This window comes from Phocoena phocoena, chromosome 13 (assembly GCF_963924675.1).
Source record: "Phocoena phocoena chromosome 13, mPhoPho1.1, whole genome shotgun sequence".
NCBI classification, from domain to species: Eukaryota; Metazoa; Chordata; class Mammalia; order Artiodactyla; family Phocoenidae; genus Phocoena; species Phocoena phocoena.
In genome coordinates, this window is record NC_089231.1 from 63876316 (window position 1) to 63901492 (window position 25177).

At 52.2% G+C, this 25177-nt stretch overlaps 1 protein-coding gene across 4 annotated transcripts in view; it reads left to right on the forward strand.

Annotated features, from left to right (window-relative positions):
• The window catches only part of DGCR2 (DiGeorge syndrome critical region gene 2), a 69721-nt gene extending 46998 nt beyond the window's left edge, over window positions 1–22723 (forward strand). For 2 of the 4 annotated variants that reach the window (XM_065889781.1, XM_065889783.1), the window contains 8 exons: window positions 1979–2104; window positions 2814–3033; window positions 4785–4861; window positions 6232–6408; window positions 14439–14642; window positions 19891–20043; window positions 20753–20989; window positions 22249–22505. In XM_065889781.1, the coding sequence (XP_065745853.1) occupies window positions 1979–2104; window positions 2814–3033; window positions 4785–4861; window positions 6232–6408; window positions 14439–14642; window positions 19891–20043; window positions 20753–20989; window positions 22249–22505 (1451 nt within the window). Of the gene's footprint in view, window positions 1–1978; window positions 2105–2813; window positions 3034–4784; window positions 4862–6231; window positions 6409–14438; window positions 14643–19890; window positions 20044–20752; window positions 20990–22248 lie in introns of all 4 variants that reach the window. The other 2 variants (XM_065889782.1, XM_065889784.1) reach the window with 2 other exon arrangements.
• Window positions 22724–25177: the final 2454 nt, after the last annotated feature.

Sequence of the window (25177 nt, forward strand, 5' to 3'; positions counted from 1 at the left end):
GGTGCCCAGGTGCTGTGCTTGGTCTGGGGAAGAGGCCAAGACCAAGTGGAACCACAGGTCTTGCTCGTTTGAGCAGGCAGAAGGGAGGTGTGAAGAGCAGGCAGAAAGGAGGTGTGAAGTGCAGGCGTAGCGAAATATGCTTCAGCTACACCCAAGCTGGTCTTCAAGCTTGTCTCAGGCATGCCCGGTTTTGGCCTTTGCCCAGGCTGCGCCCTCTGCCTGGGAGGGCTCTGCTCCCCTCCCTCCTTATCCCTCAGCCCAGTGGGGATCTGCCCACTCCTCTGCCTGGCGCCCTGGAGGGACAGAGGCAGGGGCTTTGCATTGTCTCCTCCGGGGAGCGGGAAGTGGTGGTTCCCAGACGTGTGCATGAGGCACCCCAGTCCCAGAGAGCTGAAGCCGTCCCACCCCAGGGCAGTGTTTGAAGAGGGCAGCTTCTCCTCTAGGTCTTTGCCTGGGGTCCAACTTATCTCAGGCACTGGGAACACATTTTATGTGTTAGAGTGATTGGCAAGCTGATCCCATCACCTGCCTGGGAAGGGACTATGGAAACTCCGAGGAAATACTCTACTGAGTAGTTAGTGGAAGAGGGACAAAGCTGCTAGGGGTCTCAGAAGGACGCACATGTGCTTCTTCTACAAAAATTAGAAAATGCAGGCAGCTCCAGCTTGGAACCTTAGGAGTTGTGGTAATTAAAGAAATCGATTCACAGATGCTGAGCAGCCATTGAAAGTGATCTTCACTCAAGAATATGGAAAGCTGTTTATAGTCTTCAGCTTGCAAAGCAAATCATAAAATAGTGCTTGATGTGATCCCAATAGTTTTAAGGATTTGTGTAGAAAGGAGAGATTGGAAGGGCAGCAACCTCTAGAATAGTACAGTTTATCTGTTTCGTCTTTTCAAACTTTTGTATTTCTCAAATATTTTACATTGAATATGTGTTATTTTATAATGGGAAAAAATAAAGATGATTTATTAAATAAAAAGTGTCAAGGAATTCCCTGGCGGTCTCCTTTCACTGCCAGGGCCCAGTTCGATCCCTGCTGGGGAACTAAGGTCCTCTGCCCCTGCCCGCAGGTGGGAGAGGTGGGGACCGCCCGTTGCCATGCCACGCCCCCACCACGCCCATCGCCCCACCTTGGCATGCGCCACGCCCCTCCTGGGCCACACTCCACCCACCACCCACCACCCACCCCCCCACCCCCGCCTGGCCTGAGGTTGTTGAGCCAGCTGCAGGCAGGTGTCTGTTGTGTCTGCGAAGTCGTGCAGACCAAGTTCATCGCCTGTGCTGACCCTGTACTGGTATCCTCCACCAGGCGCCCCCCAGCAGGCAGAGCGCAGAGGCCCCTCGGAAACATAGCCCCTGGCTCTCTCCTGCCTTGGGTAAATCTCCTCACTTCTCTGGGTCTCCTCTCTCAGACCTGCGAATTACTCTTGGACCACCACACATAAAGCTAGCATTCTTCCTCACCCTGAGCTTTCTGGTCACACTTTAACCATGCTCCAGGCCTGCTGCACACGAGGGCCTGTGCCAGGTGCCCTGACTCTGGCCTTGAGGCTGAGAGGCAAGCAGACAGAGAGGGCCACACACAGCTAAGAGGGGAGGCTCCAGGTCAGTGGGGGAGCAGCCTGGGCTCTGCAGAGAACCCCCTGGGGCCAGGGATGCAGGAGGGTGTTAAGCAGGAGTGGGTGACCCTGTGATGTGCCCACAGTAGCCTGTTAGAAAATGCAACTGAGAGTCCCCGTTTCGTAGTCATAATGAAAAATGAAGACTGCCCAGGCGTAATTTCAGCAAGAAGCTCATGTAACCCATTTGGCATGAACGGCACGTTTTAGAGTTCTAAAGAAAACCTGAATAGATGGAATCTGTGCTTCCTCCTCCCTGCCCTCCCAACCCCCCCACCATCTGACTGTACCGGCGTTCACTTTGGCGTCTGGCCCTCATGAGCAGTGTTGACAGCCACTCTCTTTCTGCTTTCAGAAGTGATCGGGGAGGCGCGTCCTTACCATGGGAAGGAGGCTGTGGATCCGAGGCCGGGGCGGGCTCGAGGCGGCGACCCCACGCACTTCCATGCCATGAATGTGGCGCAGCCCGTCCGCTTCAGCAGTAAGTTGCAGACCTGCCCTGTTCATGAACAAAGGCTCACCCCCCACGTGGTCCCTGGCTCTCCCATGCCACTTGGCTGTGCCGGGGTGTCCGCCTAAAATAGCCCTTCAGGGCCTCCTTTGATGGGTGAAGCTGCACAATGACCTGCCCAAAGCCACCCAGCCCGAGTGAGGAAGCCATGACCTGAACCCAGGCTCTGGAACCAGGCTGCTTTTTTTTTAAGAGATGGTTATTACCTTTGGGGGCTGAACTGTACCCACCCTTTTGTAGGTGGAGAAGCAGGCTCTCCCTCCATTTAAAAATTTTTAAAAATAACTAGTTATTTAATGAACTCTCTACAATATTAGGAGTTTAAAAGAGCAGAATAAATTTAAGGAAAATTGAAAGGCAGAAAAACCACAGCTGAAACCCCCTTCTGAGTAGACATGCTTAGGTGTGGTGATGTAGTGGGAATGCTCACACTGCCAGCCTGAGGAGGTCTACCGGCTCATCAGCCACTTTACTCAGCGAACTCAGCGGCTGGTCTTGACTGCCCAGCGGCTACAGCCTCATACAACTGGGAGGCTCATGGTCTTGGAGGCAGAGCTCCCCTGTTGAGCCTCAGCTTCCCCCTTCTTGGGTGGTTTCTGAGCTGCTTAGATGCAGCATATACAATTGCATTTTGGAGTGAGGATGCTAACTTGGGGGACAACTCCCCGCCGTCCTTCATGTTTCCTAGGGAAGTGCCCAACAGGGTGGCACCACTACGAGGGCACGGCCAGCTGCTACCGAGTCTACCTGAGCGGGGAGAACTACTGGGATGCCGCACAGACCTGCCAGCGCGTGAATGGGTCCCTCGCCACCTTCTCCACTGACCAGGAGCTGCGCTTCGTCCTGACCCAGGAATGGGACCAGCCCGAGCGGAGCTTCGCGTGGCAGGATCAGCACAAGTGAGTCCGGGGTGGGGTCCGGGGCCTGTGGGGTGCCAAGGCCTGCCTAGCATGATGGCCTCCAGGGCGTGGCCTCTGGCAGCCCGCAGCAGCCCCGCCCCCTGGAAGCAAATGGAGATGGGGGTTTAGGGTAGGTGTTGCAACGGGGCAGGGTCTCTCAGAGGGGCAGGGATGGGCTGCCACCTTGTGTCACCTTGGGCCAGTCCTTTTCGTTGGTCCCCCTGTGTGGGTTCTGCTGCAACTGCAGGGGGTCTGGGCCTGTGTCAGGAGGGGCTGCTCCACTTGGGGCTTCGTAGGCCTGGTTCGCAGGCCATGCAGGTAGGTGGGGCGATCCTTCTGAGAAAGTGGGCTCTGCCAGGCCCATGCTCAGTACCTTCCATGGGCCCACTCGTTCAGTCCCCCAGACACCACAGGGCCCAGGGTGGTGACCAGGGCACGTATTAACTGGGGCGTGCCAGGTTCCAACCAAGGCAGTCTGGCTCCGGACCTGGCCTAGACCCCCAGGCTCCACAGCATCAGAGAGCAAGTGTGGAAACTGGCCAACTGCCGGCCTCTCCCAGGCCCAGCATTCAGGGGGCTTTGTTCTGGGATCAGATGTGTGCTGAGGACCCCTTCCACACTGCCGGGGCCAGCAGTGGATCACAGGGTCACCATACTGCCGGTGCTCCCTCCGCACGATGGCAAAGGCTGCCACACTGCCATAGGAACGCAGTGACCATGGCAGGTGGAGGCTCCACCGTTATGCCCTGTGAGCTTGGCAAATGACCAGAGTGAGAAAGATAACTCCCAGCTCGCTGGGTGGCTGAGTCCTTGGAAAAGAGAGGGGTGGGAATGTGCCCTCAGGATGGGCACATGCATGGTGGGGGCTGGAGGGGCAGAGTGGCACCCACGGCAGCTGGGGACCCACTGATGGACATCTCCAGAGCTGGGAGGCTGCGGTTGGGAGCACCTGCTGGGTGGGAGGCTCCAAGGGAGGCAGTGTGTGCTCATAGGGGTTGTCTTTTATTGAGGTGTAATTCACATGCCATAAAACTCACCCCTCAGAGCATACTACTCTTTGGTTTTAGTGTATTCACAGGTTTGTGTCCACCAAGAACTAGGTTGATTTTACTTAGAATGTAAAAGCTTTATTGGTTCAGCTAATAAGAAGAGTCTTGGCAGGAGTCACCCGAGATAAAAACTTTTGCTGACTAGTGAGTTTATTATTTAGAATTTTAATGCATTTTATTAAAACTGAGTATCAAAACTTTCAAAAATCATTAATGCCTTTGAAGCTCAATATTTTAAAGGTCAATGTAACTATTAAAAATGCACACATTCAGGGACTTCCCTGGTGGCACAGTGGTTAAGAAGTCACCTACCAATGCAGGGGACACAGGTTCGAGCCCTGGTCCGGGAAGATCCCACATGCCGTGAAGCAGCTAAGCCCATGTGCCACAACTACTGAGCCTGTGCTCTAGAGTCTGTGAGCCACAACTGCTGAGCCCCCGTGCCACAACTACTGAAGCCCTCGCACCTAGAGCCTGTGCTCTGCAACAAGAGAAGCCACCACAACGAGAAGCCTGCGCACTGGAATGAAGAGTAGCCCCTGCTTTCTGCAACTACAGAAAGCCTGCACACAGCAACGAAGACCCAATGCAGCCAAAAATAAATAAATAAATAAGTTTTTTTTTTAAAAAAAAAAACATGCACACAGTGATGCCTGCTTCCCCCTGTCCCACTGAGGTCTCCTGCGATCTGTCTTCCTGCAGGTTGTGGGTCGGCTACCAGTACGTCATCACTGGCCGGAACCGCTCCTTAGAAGGTCACTGGGAGGTGGCATTCAAAGGTAAGGCTTCCTGGTCCTTCAGAAGAGTTGTTGGGCTTGAACCTGGGGGGTGTCATCCTGACAAGGGCGACTATTGCCAAGCTCTCCACTCCAACCTTCTCCCACCTGGGTGCCCGGTGCGGGGCTGTGTGGAGGATTGGGCCCCAGACCCGGGGAGGCTGTGATGGCCCAGCCCCTGTCAGGCCCTTCCGCCAGACCCAGGTGGGGCTTGGCCTCCTCCGGAACCTGTGGTGGCTTCTGCCTTGGCCATTTCTAGACTGTCCACCCTCGTTTCAAAGTCCACAACTTTAATTGGAGCATAAAAATGAGCAGAGTGTGCAGCGGACATGAACTCAGGCCAGAGAGGGAGGGACAGGCTTCCTAGAACAGGGAAGGTCAGAGTTAGGGTCCAAAACATCCTGGAACCGTCAGGCAGGTGGAATTAAAATAGATTATGTGAGTGTGAGCATGCATGTGTGAGCGTACATGTGTGTTGCTTTAACTACCGAGGTGATGTCAGGAGCCATGTGAGCAGCTGCGTTCCCACCCGCCCGTGGTCACCCCTCCTGTCCTATTGCCCGGGTGCTGGCAGGTTCCTCGACCTGCCACCCGAGCCACATGCCTTGCCCTGTCCCTCTTTGGGCCTCTCCTGTTAGGCTGCTCCTTGGGCCTCTGGCTTGAGCTTGGGGCCAATTCCTTTTCCCAAACACATCCCAGTCCTGCTGTTGATGTGTCTCTGAGGACAAGTGAGGGCTGGTGAGCCTGGGGATCCCGGGCAGCTTGCTCTGTCACCTCCCTGTGGAAAGTGAAGGGACGTTGCACTCGGGCAGAGCTCACCTGTCTCCCAGCCTGGGGGACCTTGTGGCAGGTGGGCGGCCGTGTCTCCACACAGACCGGTCAGGGCCCCGGGCAGTGGCTTCCCCCCAAGCAGCCCCCTCCTCAGTCCTCAAAGGTCCTGCTGGAGCATCCCTGACCTGTACTCCTGGAGTGTGAGTGCCTGTTCCTATTTCCCGGTGGAGTAGTTGATTCGGAAATGGCCATTAGGTTTCCAGGCTCAAGAGTCATAGCATGCCTGCAGAGGATCATTCTAGTAGGTTCTCACCTGCCCTAATCCCAGCTCTTGGGGTGAATCCCTAACCCCAGTAGAGGGTGCCAGCCTTTAGGACAGTGCGGATACTCCTGGGCGCACTTGTGGTCCTGACACTGTGGTCGAAGAGAGTCCACAGCTTCTCACTGGCTGAGCCCTCTGAGGAGGAAGGGGCATCTTTCTCCTTCCTGTGGGCACTGCCGTCCTTGCAGGGCCTCTGACGTTGTAGTAATGTTTCTAAGCGTGCCTGCCTCCCTGCTCCCTGGCCTGCTGCCATCATGCTGTGATGCTGTCTGTCCCGCAGGCTCCTCAGAGGTGCTTCTGCCCCCGGACCCCATCTTCGCGGCGGCCACGTCAGAGGGTGACGGTGTGTTCTGCGCGCAGCTGCAATGCTTCCACTTCCCCACGCTCCGCCACCACGACCTGCATAGCTGGCATGCTGAGAGCTGCCACGACAAGTCCTCGTTTCTGTGTAAAAGAAGTAAGCGCACATCTGACGCAGGCGGGCGTCCCGTTTGGCCCTGTAGGCTGGGCCCCAGTGTCATCCCTGAGCCCTCATCTCCCCCCAGGACAGAGGCCCTGCCCACCCCGTGTCGTTAGGAGTCGGGATGACGGTGGTGACCAGAGGACCTGCCACATCTCGTGGTGTCCTGGAGCCTCGGACTCTCTTAGTCACCTCCCCCTGCTCTCCGCGGGTCCTCCAGAGGCCCTCACTCTGCTTCTCTGTCAGCCCCATCTGGGCCGCTGCCCTCCAGCCTGTGGTGTCAGGTCTGTTCTGGGCCCTCTGCCAGCTCGCTCGCCCACATTCCACATTGAGGTTCTTCCAGCCTCAGGGCCATGCTGTGATTGTGAGCCCGAGGGCAGGGCTCCCTCATCTGTCCCCTCTGGGGACCATCCCTGCCTTCGCTGCTGATTTGTCGTGGGTCAGGGTTTCACAGGGGCCAGAGCCTGGTTTTGGACTTGGCCGTTGGTCAGTCCTTGCATAGGCACCATCTCATCACATTTATAGGAGCTTCGTGACAAGTCCTCCCAGTTGGTGGGCTCCTCTTCTGTCCTCAGCCATCGTGTTGCCTGTTCTGGGCCTTTTCCTCTTCTGTATGAATTTGGGGATCAGTTTTCTGAACTCCCTTATTAGTTGTCTATTAGAGAATAGACTTTCTCTTTAGACATTTTTGTGTTTTCTTTCAAATCTTTTTTCTCTTTTTAAAACTTCTTTACTTTTTTTTCCTGGTGTTTCTTTTCTTGCAGCTTCACTTAGAAGTGGTAATAGTGAGCATTCTTATCTTCCCAACCCAAAAGGGATGGCTTTTAGTGTTTCAGCATTAAATGTAAGATTTTCTCTAGGACTTAGAAAACCAGATACCTTTATGAGGCTAAGGAAGTACCCGTCTAGTCCTTGTTTGCTGGGAATTTTTACATTACAAAAATGTATTGATTTTTATATTAATGCTTTTTCTGCATTTATTGGGAGTGTGTGGTGTTTCTTCTTTACTGTTTTACATTACTGCTTTGTTTATATTACGTGATTTTATCATTTACTCTTTCACATTAACAGATTTTCTCATTTTGAACTGTCCTCCTGGTTTTTGTATGTTTATTGCCAGCTTTGGTTTGCTGATATTTTATTTAGGATTTTTGAAACTGCTTTAAGAAGTGAGCTTAGCCTGTTACTATCATTCCTTTTCCACGTGCTCCTTGAATAGTTTTTGTTATCACATTTATATTAGGTTTATGAAATGAGCTGGGAAGCATTCTCTTTTACCAGCCTCTAAGTCAGTTTGTACTAGTTGGTTATAATCTTGACCTTGTTTGATAGACCAACCTTATAGGAGCATCTGGGCCCAGGGGCTAGGGAACTTTCTAACTTGTTACTTAGATATCATTCCACACTTAGGGAAAAGTTACTAGAATGATACAAGGAACTTCCTGTCATACGCCTTCTACACAGAGTCACCAGTTATTTATATCGTGCCACATTTGCTTTATCATTCTCTTTTTGACTATTTTTCCTAAATCTTTTGAGAGTAAATTAGAGATACTGTTCCCTTGAGGCCTAAATACTCAGTGTGTATTTCCAAGAACAACAGCATGTTCTTATATAACCACAGCACAATTATCCAAACAAGGACGTTTGATCTAGATGCAATACTGCACAATAAATACTACACAACAAACACCGCACAACAATCTGCAGTTTATTACTCTGGTGTTCTCAGTTGTTTCAATAACGTGCTTTACGGGTTTTCTTTTTCTTGGCCCAGGATCCAGTTCAGAATCATGCATTGCACTCAGTTGTGGTGTCTCTTTAATTTCCTTTTAGTCTTTCTGTTTGAGTAATTTCTATAGACCTGTCTTCAAGTTTACTAATTCTTTCCTTGGCTGTGTTGAGTCTACTTGTGAACCCACTGATGGCTTTCTTCATCTCTTTTTTTTTTAACATTTCATTTCTAGCATTTCTGTTTGATTCTTACGGTTTCTCTCTCTGCTGAATTTTCCATCTTGTATGTTGTCAACTTTTCCACTAAAGGTTTTCGCATATTAATCCTACTTGTGTTAAATTTTCTGTGTGTTACTTCCTTCTTCTGTGTCATATCCTTGATGATCGTGTTGTCTCTGGAGTTTGGTATTTCCTTCTGGTTTGTCATGTGCCTTGTTATATTTTGTTGAAAGTCAGCGCCTTGTATAGGACAGTGGAGGGGAGTCCAGTCATTTTGGTGCCTGGAAATAGGCTGGCCTTTCTTCTGTGTGCCTTGGGTATAGTGGGTGGAGGGGTCTGTCTCAGCAGGAGTCAGGCTGGGCTGTGGCTACCTTTATGCATCTTGTTTGCTACAGGGCTCTTCTTAGTGTCTGTTCCAGCCTCTGCTTTAGGTTTTCCCTTTGGGCCCCTCTTCAGGGCATCTGTCCTCAAGGCCTCCCAGCGGCATGGGCTCCTCAAGTGCTTCCCCACCTCCAGCTGGGGTTGTGGAGCCAGCAAGGGGCTTTTCAGCGGTGCCCTGATGGCTCCAGGTGTGCTCGGATTGGATGTGGTTGGTGTGGGAAGCTGGAGTGGGCTGGCTTCTAACCACTTACAACCACTAACACTTCTAAAGTTTTTTCATTTCAATAGTGTTGTATAAATTGAACCATATTGCTATGCATCCTTTTGGGATTGGCTCTCTGCCCAGCACAGTTCCAAGTTGTTACATGTGTGTCTTGTCAGTACTTTGTTCCTTTTTATTGCTGAGTAGCATTTAACCAGTCACTCACCTGTTGAAGGACAACTGAGCCGATTCCAGTTTTTGACTGTTACAGTTAAAGCTGCCATAAACATGTGCACACAGGTTTTTCTGTGAATGTAAGTTTTCCCTTCTCTGGGATAAATGCACAGGATTGCAGTTGCTGGGTTGTATGGTAGTTGCATGTTTCATTGTTTATGAAACTAGTGAACTTTTTCAGAGTGTTTACATTCCCACCAGCCATGTAAGAGTGACCCAGTTTTCTCCACATCGTGGCCAGCACTTGTGATTTTCACTATTTTTAATTTTTAGCCATTCTGATAGGTATGTAGTACTATCTCATGGTTTTAGTTTGCATTTCCCTGAGGCTAATGATGTTAAACCTTTCCGTGTGCTTATTTGTATATTTTCTTTGGTGAAATATCTGTCCATGTCATTTGTCCATTTTCTAGTTGGATTGTTTGGGTTTTCTACTGTTGAGTTTTCAGAGTTCTTTATGTATTGTAGGTTCTAGTTCTTTGGCAGATGAGTTTTTTACAGGTATTTTTTCCTATTCTGTAGCTTGTCTTCATCCTCTTCACATGGGCTTTAACAGAACAAAGGTTTTTAGTTTTGCTGAAGTCCAGTTTAACAATTCTTCCTTCTATGGGTCACTCTTTTGGTGTCAGGTCTGAAAACTCTTTGCCTAGCCTTACATTCTGAAGAGTTTACCCTGTGTTGTGTTCTAAAAGTTTTATAGTTTGTATTTTACATTTGAGTCTATAATCCATTTTGAGTTAATTTTTTAATAAGGTGTGAGAATTAGGTCAAGCTTCACTTTTTTGCTGTGGATGTCCAGCTGCTCCGGCACTGTTTGTTGAAAAGCTGTCTTGCCTTCATTGCATTTTGTGCCGTTGTCAAAACTTAGTCAAGCATGTTTGTGTGGGTATATTTCTGGGTTCTCTATTCTGTTCCATTGAACCTTCTGCATTACCACACTGTCTTGATTACTGTAGCTGTATAATCAGTGTTGAAATCAGGAAGTGGTTCCTCCTACCTTATTCTTCTAGGTCAGGATGGTTTTAGCTGTTCTAGAGCCTGTGTCTTTTCTACCTAAATTTTAGAATAAGCTTATCTGTCTATAAAAACCTTGCTGGGATTTAGATAAGAAGTGCATTAAACCTATATAGGTCAATCTGGGGAGATGTACATCTTTACAATGTTGAATCTTCCAATGCACGAACATGGTATGTCTCTCCATTTACTTAGATATTCTTTTATTTCTTTCATGAGCATTATGTATTTTTCAGCAAACAGATCCTCTTCATGTGTAAGTATATATCTAAGTAATTCATTTTCTTTGGAGCAGTTGTAAATGTATGTGTTTTAAATTTTGGCTTATATATGTTTATTGTTAGTGTAAAGAAATGTAATGGGTGTTTGTACATTGATCTTGTATTCTGTGACTTTGCTGAAGTCACTTATTCTAGGAAGTTTTTTGGTAGATTGCTTGGGAGTTTCTATATATACAATCATGTTATCTGCAAATAGAGATAGTTTTATTTCTTCCTTCTAAATCTCTATGTCTTTTACTTGTTTATCTTGCCTTACTGCAATGCCCAAAACTCCCAGCACTGTGTTGAATAAGAATGATGAGAACAGGTATCCTGATCTTATGGGCTATGTATTCACTCCTTTTACCATTAAGTATCATATTAGCTATAGGTATTTTGGGCAGGTATTTTTTACCAAGTTGAAGTTTCCCTTTATTCCTAACTTGCTAAGAGTTTTTATAAGTATTAGATTTTGTCAAATGCTTTTTCTGCGTCATTTTTTATGAACATATGGTATTTCTTCCTTAGCTTATCAAGATGGTGGAGTACATTGATTTTTTAATTTTTAAATTTTTATAAATTTATTTTATTATTTTTGGCTGCGTTGGGTCTTTGTTGCTTTGCGCGGGCTTTCTTTAGTTGCAGCAAGCAGGGGCTACTCTTCGTCGTGGTGTGCGGGTTTCTCATTGCGGTGACTCCTCTTTGCAGTGGCTTCTCTTGTTGCGGAGCATGGGCTCTAGGTGTGCGGGCTTCAGTAGTTGTGGCTCACGGATTGTAGAGCACAGGCTCAGTAGTTGTGGCACACGGGCTTAGTTGCTCCACAGCATGTGGGATCTTCCCAGACCAGGGATCAAACCCGGTGTCCCCTACATTGGCAGGCGGATGAATTCTTAACCACTGCGCCACCAGGGGAGCCCTGGGGAGAGCTTTTTAATTATGAATTCAATTTATTTAATGGTTATAGGACTATCCAGATTGTCTTATTTCCTCTTCAGTGAGTTTTTGGTAGTTTGTGGTTTTCAAATAATTGAGCCATTTCTTCCCTAAGCTTTTGGATTCATGAGCATTGTGAAATAAAAACAGTTACACAGGCTGTCCTTTTGACGTGTCTGCATCATTCTTTGAGCATTTCCAAGTTCATCTTGTGCTCTCTGGAATCATCCTTGGAGGACCTGAACACTAGTTAAAGCTCATTGCTTTTATGCCCTTTCAATGGGCAGAGCTAAGACGCGTGTGTGTGTGTGTGTGCACGTGTGTGTGTGTGTGTATACATGTGCGGTTTTTAATACTGATTTAGTTCCTTTAATGGCTATAGGCGTATTCACATCTCCTAGTTTTCTTGAGTCAGTTTTGGTAAGTCGTGTATCTAGGGCATTGCCCATGTAATCTAATCTAAATAATAGCTTTTGATTTTTTTGAAGCATTTGTATGTCTGTCATTGTGCTCTCCTTTTGTTTCCTGATATCATTTACGTACTCTTCCTTTTTTCTTGATCAGTCTCACTGGAGGTTTGCCTCTTTGATTCATCTTTATGAACTCCCAGCCACAGGGTTTTTATACATCTGGTAGCTCAGGCTTGTTGGTGCTCTTGCTCAGATCTTTTTTGGCTGCGTGATACATCAGTTTTTGAAAGAGACATGTTATGATCTCTCACTATGGATGTTGATTCATCCATTTTTCCTTGATACTCTCTAATTTTAGCTTTATCTTTCTTGAGATCGTGTTGTTAGGGACATAAGCCATTATAATTATTATATCTTCCTGGTGAGTTGAACCTTTCAATCATTAATCGAACCTTTTTTACCCATAGTAGTTTTTGTTTGTTTTACTTAAAGTCTCCTTCTTTTCCAGTGGTAGCTGTAAAATGGTGTTCCCCTGACCCCTCCTCAGGCTTGATTAATTTGCTATAACAGCTCACAGAACTCAAGAAACCTGTCTACCCTCTAGATTACTGATTTATTGTGATGAGGAGACACATAAGGCGAGGTCCCCAATGAAGGAGCTCTGTTCTTGGGGAGCTTGGTGCCCAGCACAGCGGCCTGCAGAATGGTCTGGTTCCGTGTCATGGAAGCTTTCCAAAAAGGCCAAAAAGCTGTCCTTTTGGGTTTTTATGGAGGCTTCATTACATAGGCATGATTGATTAAATCGGCCGTTGGTGATTGATTCAACCTCCACCCGCCCCTACCCACCCCTTCCCCAGAAATCAAGGGATGGGAACCAAAAGTTCCAACCCTCTGATCACAGGGTTGGTCCTCCTGGCAACCAGTTTCCAAAAGTCACTTCATCACAGAACAAAAGACTCCTGTATCACTCTCTGCACTTAAGAAATTCCAAGCATTTGTGAGCCAGGAACTGTGGGCGAAGACCAAATGTATATGAGAAGTGTATGTTGGTCATCTGAATGACCAAACATATGTTTCTTCTAAATCACACTGTCACATACTTCTGTGAAACTCCATTCTCTTTTCCTCTCTTTGCAGCATGAGTACTGTATACATTAGATCTCTTAGTGTTAAAAACCCAACATTACACAGTTGTAATTGCTTTACCATCCGCAGCCATTTCCTTTGCCCAGTGCAGCTTTGCTTCCACACACCTCTTTCACTGTCACTGGCACATACATTCCAGGTATATTACCTTTCCATATGTTATGGGCCCAGCACTACACTATAGATACATTATTTTATACAACTGCCTTTTAATTAAGTTGAGAGAATAAAGGAGGAAAAATATGCAGTTATACTGTCTTATAATTACATAATTGCCTTTTCTAGTGCTTTTTGGCTTTTTGTATGGATTCAGATTACTCTCTGAAGGTCACCTGCTTTTTGCTGCAGAGCTTCCTTTGGTGTTTCTTATCCTGGGAGTCAGAAAGCACAAGTTCTCTCAGGTTTTGTTTACCCGGGACAGTCTTCATTTTTGAAAGACAGCTTTGCTGGATGGAGAACTCTTGGTTGACAGCTTTTCCTTTGAGCACTTAGAATTCATTATCCCACCGCCTTCTGGCCTCTTGGCAGGAAATCTTACTGGGGTTCACAATAAGTATTGTGTCATTTTTTCTTGCTCTTTTTAAGGTTCCCGTCCTCTCTGACTTCCCACTTTCTCCCTGTGCCATGTCTGTTCTTTGTGTTTATCCTACTTGAAGTCCGTTGAGCTTCCTAGATGTGCAGGATTTTGCTTTGCAGCGAATGTGGGCGTTTTTGTCCGTTGTGTCTCCACATGGTTTTCCTGCATCTCCAAGGGCTCTGCTCATTTTCTTCATCCTTCCTCCCTCTGTTCGAGCAGGAACACTTTTATGTAAGTTTCTTGCCCTGCACACTCCTAATCACGTGGGTTACACAGATTTGACTCCAGTCAAGTGTGGCACAGACCCGAGGTGTGGCGTCTTCTGTGAGTTTTCCTAGATATCCCTACCCCACTGAGAGACCAGAACATCTCCTCCTTATGTCCCTGAGGAGAACCACACCCCTGCTTCAGCCCTCATGCCCAGCATTGGGCGTGTCTCCTACCCGCTTCAGGGCCTGCGCCTTCACCCCCTCTTGTCTCACACCAGCAGTTCTTCCTCCTCTGGTCCCAGTCGGCTTTGCGCGAATTCACTGTGTGTCTCAGTTCCAGTGGACCGTCTCCCAAGGCTCATTTGAGATACATTCTGATGCTAAAAGGGCTGATACTCGTGACACCTGCATTTTATAATGGAGGGAATCTCACATGTAATACGCTTAGGCACTTGAAAGCAAGAGCTTCTCCCCGGGCTCTCTGTCCCTGCTGTCTGCTCGTGGCCAGGTATGCTGAGCAACGTGTTGTCCTGACAGTGTGCCAGGTGGTCTCTCAGCCCCTCCCTGTGACCACAGGCAGACCCACCACCCTGGAAGGGGGTGCTTCAGGTCCATCTTGCCAACTCCTCTGCTGTCATGTTGGCCCAGGCCCGGGTGGGGAGTCAGGGCTCCTCTGGCTGGTGACCCACATATCTCTTCCTGTTGCAGGTCAGACATGTGTCGACATCAAGGACAACGTTGTGGATGAAGGGTTCTACTTCACCCCCAAAGGGGACGATCCGTGCCTGAGCTGCACCTGTCACAGAGGGGAGCCTGAGATGTGCGTAGCTGCCCTGTGCGAGCGGCCCCAGGGCTGCCAGCAGTACCGCAAGGACCCTAAGGAGTGCTGCAAGTTCATGTGCCTGGACCCAGGTGAGATGGCGAGCTCGGCCTTGCATGGGGCTGCGTGTTCACATGGCAGCTGTGACCAAGGGCTGTAGGCCTGTTTTCTCTCCTGGTTGCACTCAGAACTGGCTTCCGTCGTGGTCCCCATTGGAGCTCTTCCTGTTTCTGAGTGTGGTGACGTGGAAGGTGATGACAGTTTCTGTTGCTTGCCATTATCAGTCTTTACTGTTAGAATCTTTAAGAAAAAGATTAAATATTACCCACAGTTTTGACATAAAACTCCTCCCCACTCGGTGGTGACTCACGGTGGACGCCAGGGGCCATGTGGTCTCTGGGTGACCCTCCTCCTTCCACTTCTGATAAAAGAGCAGCGGGTGGGACTGTCCTTTCAGCCCTTAGCACAGCAACTCACGCACCTGATTGTTCTCCACGCCAGAGCAGCTGGCATCTCCCTGTGAATTCACGACCTCAAGAGAAATGTAAATCAGAAGCATGAATTTCAATGTGAGCAACATGGGCTTGTGGGCCCCACAGCGGACGGCTTGGGCAGGACCTATGGAGAGAAGCTGGAGCCACATGTGAGGGCCACACACCGAGAGCCGTCCTGCTCCCCAGGGCCATCAGGGCAAGCCAGACAGCGTCAGGCTGGCTGAGGCTTGGCGGGCCGGGTGCTTTGGCGTGTATCCCAAACCTGTGTGGCTGGCTGTGGTGCATGCAGAGGCCATGTTTGCGAGGAGCCAGCAGGGGACATGGAGCTGGGGTGCGCTCAGGCCTCCCCATCCCACAGGGTAGATGGTACCCGCTACTGAAGGGCACATGCCTGCAGATGTCTGACAAGCCAGTTGGGTGCCTGCCAGGTCTCCTGCGCCCCAGCCACATCACTCCAGCCTCCAGCTTACTCACCTTCCGTGGGAGTCAAATGCTGGCTTTCACAAGTCTCTTCACCAGGATTCCTGGTTCCATTTCTCAGGAGTTGACTTCTGCTGCCTTGACTCTCTGTCCAGGCTCTGTAAGAATGACCAAACATATACAAGCGTGACTCATCTGTGGGCATGCATGGCCCGTGGAGCCCACCCAGCTCTGAGGACTTCTCAGCAGACCACGGCCTTCAGGGCATCTGGGCAGGATCAGAGCTGCCACAGGCCTCTCTCCAGTGCAGCCAGAATAGCCCAGTCAAGGCCTCACCCTGCCCCACAACTGTGGCCTTGCTTCTACAGCCTTCTGACTGCCTCCCAGGCCAAGCATCCTCTTCTGGGAACTGCCCACACTGCACCAAGGAAAGAGACACCAGGAAAATATCTCCTTCAACAAGGCTAGGACGTCTGCTCTCACCACCATGTTCGGGGTTGTATGGGAGGTCAAGGGCAATGTCAGAAAAGGCATCCAGACCAGAAGGGAAGAAATGAAATCATTTCTTGTTGTAGATGATGTGATTGTCTGCGTAGAAAATCCTAGAGGATCTACAAGAATGTTGCTAGAATTAATAAATGTGTTTAGTTTAGCAAGATCTCCAGATGCAAGGTCAATATGCAAAAATCCATTATGTTTATATATACTACCTGTAAAAAGTTGGAAATTGAAATTTTTAAGAAAAGTACCATTTATAGTAGCACCAAAAACCATGAAATACTTAGGTACAAATCTTACAAAATATGCACACCGTCTGTATGCTACAAATCGTTAAGACACTGATGAAAGAAATCAAGGGCATAAATAAAATAAAAGGTTCATGGATCAGAAGACTCGATATCACTAAGAGGTTAATTCTCCCCAAATTATCTATAGATTCTATACAGTACCAACCAAAATTCCAGCAGGGTTTTTTTATAGACATTAACAAGTTGATTCTAAAATTTATGTGGAAAGGCAAAGGAATTAGAATAGCCAAACCGGTTTTTAAAAAGAACAAAGTTGGAGGATTCATGGCACCAGATATAAAACTTACTATATAGTCATAGTAATCAAAACAGTGTGATTTTTTAGCACAAGAATAGACACATAGATCAGTGGAACAGAATAGAGAGTCTAGAAATAGTCTACACTTACGTGGTCAACTGCTGTTTAACAGAGGTACAAAGACAATTCAATGAAGAAAGGATAGTCTTTCAACAAATGGAGCTGGAACAATTGGACATCCATAAGCAAAACAAAAAATTAACCTTACACTACACTTCTTGCAAAATGGTCATACACCTATGTAAAACTTTAAATTATAAAATTTCTAGAAGAAAACATATGTTCTTTTATTTTTAATTTTGGGATATAGTTGATTTACAATGTTTTAGTTTCAGGTGTACAGCGAAGTGAATCAGTTAGACATATACATATATCCACTCTTTTTTTAGATTCTTTTCCCATATAGGCCATTACAGAGTATTGAGTAGAGTTCCCTGTGCTACACAGTAGCGTCTTATTAGTTATCTATTTTATATATAGAGTAGTGTGTGTATGTCAATCCCAATCTCCCAATTTATCTCTCCCCCCCAACATATGTTCTTTTAAAATTAAGTCTTTTAAAAGAAAACAGGAGAAAAATCTTTGTAACCTTGGGATATGCAACATTTTTAGATCAAAAGCATGGTCCACAAAAGAAACATTGATAAATTAGACTTCATCAAAATTGAAAACTTCTGCTCATTGAAAGACCCTTAAAGAATTGAAAAGATAAACCACCAACAGAGAAACACAGATCGGACACAGGTCTTGTATTCAGAGTATATAAAGAACTCTCAAAACTCAATAATAAGAGAACAAACCACCCTGTTAAAAAATGGGCAGAGGCTCTAAAATGACACTTGACCAGAGCAGATGCACGAAGTCAGCCAAGCACCTGAAAAGATGTTCAACGGTCATTCAGCTCATTCAGGAAACAAATCGACGCTGAGCAACGGCCTCTCCTTCCGTCCTGCGCTGGTGCCCGGCCTTGGGGCCGAGAGGTGTGAGGTGCTGGCCGTGCACCAACCGGTAGCAGAGCCTGCATCAGGGACCAGGCACCCGCCTCCCGATTCCTGCTGAGCTTCGGCTCCACCTGCTTCCTCCACAGAGACTGGATGCTGTCGTTGGCACCAAGCCCAGTGGGGCGCCAAGCTCCTCGTGGTGGCCTGGGGAGGCCTGGGCAGGCTTAGGCATCAGACCAATGGTCAGGCCAGCAGCCTCCGGGGCCCCTTCCATTCAGCAGTGTCTGCTGCAGCATTATGTGTCTTCTGTCGGGGCCCAGGGCTGGCCAGGGACCTGCAGCCTGGACCACAGCAGGCAGCCCCGCCTGGCACTGTCCGGGCCCCATGGAGGGACCTGCCATGTTGAGGGCCCCCGGGGGCCCCTGGCTGGCCTCTGCCCCCTGGGACAGTACTCTTTTCTTCATGTCTGACTGCTGGTACCTCTTCCTGGTGAGTACCGTGGATGACAGTCGGGGACCTTGGCCGTGTCCTTGGGCTTATTTTAGGACTGAGCAGGAATTAGTCATTGCAGAGGCCCGCTGCTTTAGTTACCCCCTGACCCTGGGGTCTCTGAGCTGGCCGCCAATTAACAGCAGCCCCGTGGGCTGACAGACCTCCTCCCGGACAGGGATGAAATGTTCCCTTGAGACCGGCATCAGAACAGCAGCTAATTAATGAGAGGATGTTTCCTTTCACACACTTACTCCAGTGTTGTCAGCAGTAAATGCAGCTTTGGGGGAAGCTTTCTGGCCCCATGGGAGAAGGGCCAGTATGAGCCTGGCCATCCAATTGGCACCTGTGTTGGCTGTGAAGTGTCTCCTCAGGGCTGGCAGTTGGGGACTTGCCCAGGTGGCTGTTGCAGAAGTGGGAGTGGACACAGAGGCTCCCATGGCTCAGGTCACTCCTGCCCACTGAAGCTCCCTGGCCTCCACGCTGCATCTGGAGGCAGGTGTTCCCAGATCCCCCTGGTTCCGATTCTGTGACTCGGCGAAAGTGGCAACCTCACGCAGGCGAGAGCCCTGGGAATGCCTGACACCGTTCTCTCCCTCTCTGCCTTGCACCAGCACCTCTCCTAGCAGCACCCAACAAGCCTGGTGTGTGCAGGGCAGGGCAGGTCAGACCCTGAGCTAGTGGCCAGTGGGATGTTGAGTTGCATCCCCGGCCTCTGCCCACCAGGTGCCAGAAGTGCCTCCCCCGCCTGCTGTTGGGGACCGCCAAAGGTATCACCAGAAGCTGCCAGTGTCCCCGGGGGTGCAGAGTCACCCTGGTGACAACCCTGGACATGTGCGGTCAGAGGCACAGGGCCCTTAGCAGAGTGCCCTGCAGCTGCAGCCTCCACAAGCAGAAGACTTTGGGACGCTTGGCTGGTGGGGCGGGGTTGGTGCTCACCACGGAGCTGCTGCCCAGGCCCTAGGCCCCCACCACTTCTGCCCCAAGACATCTGGGTGCAGGCCGGACTCTGGCCCCCCGAGGAAGCTGCTGCGGGACCCTGGGCCTCCACCACGGAGCTGGTCCAGAGCAGGCCCTGCCCAGCCTTACTCGGGCGGGCGCTATGACCCGATGGGGAGAGGAGCGTGAGTTGGCGGCGGGGTTCCCGTGTGAACACTTTCTCCCTGGGTGACCCCTCTCCATCCTGCGAGACCGTGAGTGCGCAGTTGAGTCCCTGGCGGTGGCCCCCAGGCTCCCCACCCACAGAGAGGGTGGGCACGGGGAGGTCAGGAATCAGAATAGCCAATGCGTGTATGTTTAACTGAATCACTGTGCTGTACACCTGAAACTAACACAACATTGTTAATCAACTATACTCCAATATAAAATTAAAAGGTAAAAAAAAAGAATCAGAACAGACACTGACAGGGCTGAGGGTAGACAGGGGCTGTAAACAGGGACTCTGGGGTCCAGGGGAAGCTGCACCTGCATCCTCTCTGGATCACCTGTGGGGTCCAGGTGACCCCAGCCTCCACATGTGAGCACTGCTGGGTGCAGGGGAGGGGCAGAGAGCTCTGGGCCCCCCGTAGGACTGAAGCCAAGCTCTGAACTCAGGCCACTGACACAGCCCTGCTGACCTCAGCTCCCCTGCATCAGGGAGGACCTGGGTGCTGCGGCCGGATGCACAGTCCTGCTCAGCACCCCGTCCAGCCCTGAGTGGCTTCCGGGGCTCAACCCCAGCAATGGGGGCGGGTGGGGAATGGGGTAGCGACAGAGCCTTCAGGAGGGGCTGAGGCCGGGCTGCGGTATCCCAGTGGCTGTGTGTGGGGCCTGGCACTAGGAGGGGTCAGGAGGTACACTGCCTGGGGGGCCAACCCCCATCCTGAGAGCAGCTCTCCCCGTCCGCACAGACGGCAGCAACCTGCTGGACTCCATGGCCAGCGGGATGCGTCTGATTGTGAGCTGCGTGTCCTCCTTCCTCATTCTGTCACTGCTGCTCTTCATGGTCCATCGGCTGCGCCAGAGGCGCCGGGAGCGCATTGAGTCCCTGATTGGAGCAAACCGTGAGTGCCCAGCCCTGCCGCCCACAGTGGCTCAGCGGCAGTCCCAGGGCAGGGAGGAGGAAGACAGGGCTGCCCGGCAGCTGTACCCTGCCTGCTCCTGCTCCCACTCCCAGGCTGAGCCACACGAGTGTGGTGGGAGGGACGCCAGTTCTGGCCCCTCAGGGTGTGTGGGCACCTGCCGGGGCAGCCTGCCCGCTAAAGACGTTGGACACCCGTGACTGGTGGCAGCTTAGGGAGCATGGTCCACCCTCCTCAGCCCACGTTCTCTGCCACAGCTTGTGCCGGCGTAGAGTTTCTGAGATTCCCCCTTGTCTCAGTGAGCAAGCCAGGAGGCTTCCTAGTCCCTGTGGGGAGGGGGGCTGAGGATCATGGTGACAAGGGACCACAGCTGCTGTGTTAGGGCCCCAGGGCCTCCGAGGGCACACGTGTCAGGTCTGAAGGCCCCGCATCACGGTGAGCCCTCCTGGAGATGGAGCTGCAGGGTGGGCAGCATACCAAGGCCATCGCGGGTCATGCCCAGATGCGCTGAGAGCCCGGGTTCTGCGGGCCGGAGCTGGTGGGTGGGTGGGTGGGGCTCCCAGTGTGGATGGCAGGTAGCAGCCGGGCACAGGCGTGTGACTGTCGGAGTGCGGGGTGCCCTGGGCCTGGACGTGGCAGGTCCAGCCCAGGAGTGATGGCTCCGGGCTTGTTTCTCTCTCCGACTGCCCAGTGCACCACTTCAACCTCGGCCGAAGGATCCCTGGCTTTGATTATGGCCCAGATGGGTTCGGCACAGGCCTCACACCGCTGCACCTCTCCGACGATGGGGAAGGCGGTACTTTCCATTTCCATGACCCTCCGCCTCCCTACACCGCGTACAAGTACCCGGACATCGACCAACCCGATGACCCGCCGCCACCGTACGAGGCCTCCATCAACCCGGACAGCATGTTCTACGACCCTGCAGGTGACCCCCAGGGCAAGGGAGCCATGGGTCACAACCAGCTGGCATGCGGGCCAAGGCCCTGTGGCCCCCCAACTTCTGCCCGGCCTTCTGCTTTTGCTTTGGTTTTCCCTTTAAGATGGTCCCACCGTCTGGGGTGGGCACACTCTTCCCAGGGTCGCAGATGGCCACTGGCAGTGGTCTCCCTGCCCCTGCCTCCCTCCCGGGAACTCCTGTTAGTGAGCACCCCTCGGGGCCCCCTCAGCAGGGCCCTGTGGGGAGTGGGGTGCCCGGACGCTGGGCTGTCAGGCATGGTGCACATGTGGTGAGCTGAGGAGACACCCCCTCGGCATGCCCTCCTGTCCAGCGGCCACTTGAGTCTGTTGTTCATCTGATACTATGGAAAATCATTCCTCACAGGTGAAGCAGAAAGAACAGCAGGTGTCCTGCCCATGGCCTGGCCTGTCCCTGGTGTGCACACAGGTGTCCCATCCCGATTCCCTGTGTGTTACACACACATGCACACGTAACACAGCAGGCTGGGCTTTGCAAGGCTGGCACTGCTGTGTTCTTGGTCTGTTCCTGTCAGTCCCGTCCTTTGTGGTCTGCACCGGCAGGAAAGCCTTGGATTTGACCTCTGTCCTTGGGACACTGATTGTCACAATATGCTGTCCAGGGGGCCAGGGTGGGTAGAACAAGGGATGCTTCTGGGAGTGCGAGTCCCAGATGCCTCCGTAGACCAGGCTGCAGGGGAGCAAATGCTCCCCGGGGCAGGATGGCAGGACTGCTGGGCTGGGGGTGTCGGCCAGGGGAGCGGCGGTGCTGGGTCCCTGAGCCCCGAGCTTTCAGAGAGCACCTGCAGGAATAAGGAGGGGGTGCCACCAGGTCTCCCTCAGACCAGGGTGTTCTGCAGACCCCCAGACAATTGGCTGGGCTGCCTGCTCTGGTCCATCTCCCGCACTTGCCCCCGTGTTCCAGCCCATGTCTAATGCATGTGAGCCCTGCCTGGACCCCCAGAGTCTGAGAGGGTTTCCCCTCCCCTCCCTTTGATCTGCTGACTCAGTCAAAGCGTGTCCCCTACGCACACATCATGCTTTGCTCACGGCTGTACCCCTGCTCCAGCCCCACACAGCCCACTTGCATGGCGAAGGTGCAGGGTGAGCACGGTGGAGCCCCGTGGGGCAGGCTTTTGCCTGCCTGGCGGTGTTGGTGGGAGCAGGCAAGCAGGAAGAGCATACCCCGAGCCAGGACCACCCCCTGCTGACCTCCATCTCCTCCCGCAGATGATGACGCCTTTGAGCCAGCAGAGGCCGCCCAACTGACCACAGGGGATGGTGGTGGTGAGGGTGCAGCGCCCCGGCGCCTGGAGCAGCCCCTGCCCACCCCCAGGGCCTCTCTGGCCGAACTGGAAGACTCAGCCGACAGCAGCAGTGTCCTCCTCGTGCCCCCTGACCCTGCCCAGAGTGGCAGTGCCCTGGCCACAGAGGCGCTGCCGGGGGGCGGCCGCCACAGCCGAAGTTCCCTCAATACCGTGGTGTAGAGGACGGCGGGCCCGAGGCCCAAATGGGCAGGGGAGCACCTGTTTGCCGTTGAGAAAAACGCTGATCCCCTTGGGAGACTTGAGGGGCCCCTGAGTGAGCCTGGACCCAGCTGCACAGCCACACCCCTGACGGCGGGCACACAGATACCACGCCAGCCCCCAGGGTGCCAGCACCTGCCCGAGGGTCTTTGGGGGCTTCAAACACACGCATAGCTTTGGGTCACTGTCTTTTTCTTTTTAAACGGCAGAAGGATGACAGAGTTGGTGAGACCACACGTGTCAGGAGCAGGGAACAAAGAAGGCGCCATACGCTCTAGTGGGGCTGGACACTCCAGCTCTGATGGACTTGCTTGCTGCCACTCACCCTCCAGAGGAGCCCGGGCTGCCACGCACGCCTAGCTAGCTGCCGCTCGAGAAGGCGCGCCCGGGTGGCGGGTGTCTGAGGACTGTCAGTGCAGTCGGGGCAGATGGCCTTGGAGGTTGCCGCAAGGGCTGCTCTGGGGGTGGTCCCCCAGGTCCAGTTGTCAACATCCAGCTGTGGGGGCTGGGGGCTGGCCTGGTGCCCGAGGTGCCCAAGGCCCTGAGGAGGGCAGCTGGGAAGGAGGCTGGACTCTGTACTGTCTTTCCAGCTGGGCTCCGTGAAGCTCAGTTGCACACCAGGAGGCCTCGGCCCCACCCCAACCATTCTCTCCCCGGCATCACAATGCGTGACCCGCCCTGGGCAGCTCTGGGGTCAGGCTGGGGCCTTTAGTCACGCATGAGTGTCCTGGCCCTGGATCCTCCACTGGGGCTGGCTCCTGGCTGCTGCCCTCTGGAGCCCCCACTCCTGCTGAATTTGCCCCTGGACCTGGCCTGCCCCCACCCCACCTTGTTTGTGCCATAAGGGTTGTGTCTTTGGGGGGAGGAGGGATGGCTGAAATTCACATCCTGGGCTGTCCATCTCCCAGAAATCCACTTCCTGCCCACCACCGCCACCACTGGAGCTATGTGCCCAGTGGCCGCATGCCACCTTCCTGTCCCCAGCAGCAAGGTGCTGGGTGTCCTACTCTGGGGGGCCTTTGACTGAGGGTCACTGTTGCCTGTTTCTGGGCAGTGGTCTTGTCTCCTGACATGGGGTTTTTAGCATTTCTGAGGTTTGGAGGTTAAGCGGGTTTTGTGCGATTTTTAGCACATTCATATCTTTTCTACGTTGAATGTCTGGATCTTTTCTTTGTTGTGTGCATGTGTATCTGTGTGCGTATGTGTGTGTATGTGTCTTAAGTGTTTGCAGGTGGTGGCGGTACATGGGGACTCAGGCCTGGGGCTCCCCTTTCCAGCGCCAGCCATGGCGTGCTGGGCGGCCCCAAGGCGTGGCCCTCAGCTGAGAGCAGGGAGCCCTTCCCTGGCCCCTCGTGCCCTCCCAGACCAGCAGTGAGCGGGGGATGACTTGAAGTGGGTGCTCTGTGGTGACAGGCCTCGCTGGCACAGTCTATTTCTGGACACGTTCTCACAGTCTCCCGTTGGGGACCGTTTTGTTCTTCCCAGGGCAGCATGAGCTTCTCAAGTTGCCCACAGACTGGGGCTCGGTCCACAGGAGCCAGAATGCTGCAGGCAGCCCCACGCGGGCAGGCTGCGTGCCGAGCAGGCCTGCACTCCCCCTGCCAAGGACTGGGACTGGAGAGTGGCTGCACTGGCTGCTGAAGACAAAGCAGAACGCGTGTCCTGCCTCCACTGTGTTCTGGGCACTGAGCAGCTGTCACAGGCCTTGTTGGTGCTAGGTGAGGGTCCTGAGCACTCCTGCTTTGGAGTGGGCTCCCCCATGGAGCCCCAGAGGATCCTGCCCCCAACAGCTCAGGGTCCCTCCCAACCCCCGTGTCTCTGGCCCAGGCCTCAGACCCGTGTGTACAGGGCAGGGCTCCCAGGCCCGGAGCAGGCTGTGGGGGCCACAGATGGGGGCCTGCTTCTGGACAGGCCAGGGCTCCAGGGTTGCTCAGCCCACGTGCAGCACTGTTTCAGGCCTTGCCTGCTGCCCGCAGTGTCCGCAGGAGCTAGTGCCCCAGGGGCTGAGCTCCACTGGGGGTGGGGGTGGGGGAGCAAGGGGAGAGGTGGGGTCGGCCTTCTGCCTAGGCCAACCGTCATGAGATCTGGTTGTGCTCCGTGGTCAGACGAATCCCAACCAGCCCTGGCTGAGACTCTTGTGCTCCTGTGAGAGCTGCTGACCTGCTTGGTGGGGGTGGGTGTCTATAGGCCATTGTCTCAAGGCCTGTTTATGTTTTCCTTTCACTAAGGGTTTTTAGTTTGGGTTTATTTTGGTTGGGTTGGCACTAATTCTTAAGATGCTGTGAGAACCGTTTCATCCGAATGCCAAATAAATTTGTGTTCTGGAAGAAGTGTGGTCCATCCTCGGTGCGGCCCCAGCTGGAACAGGAGGCTCCAGCCAAGTTGGGGCCGAGGGACAGGTGCAGAGGTGGCTGTGTGGAGGAGTTGGGCCACCTCTGGAAGCCAGGGCAGGCGTGGGGTTCTGAGACACCTATCCCTTCCGTTCTGTGGTCGTGGTCTTTTCAATAATTTCTCAGTTCCTGATGTGAGGAAAGAGGGCGCCCAGGGGACTCAGCCTCGGTTGGGTCCTCGCGCTGGGCGGGCAAGGGGTTGGTTTAGGAAAGACACTGGTGCGGCCCCTGGGGGTTTGGGGA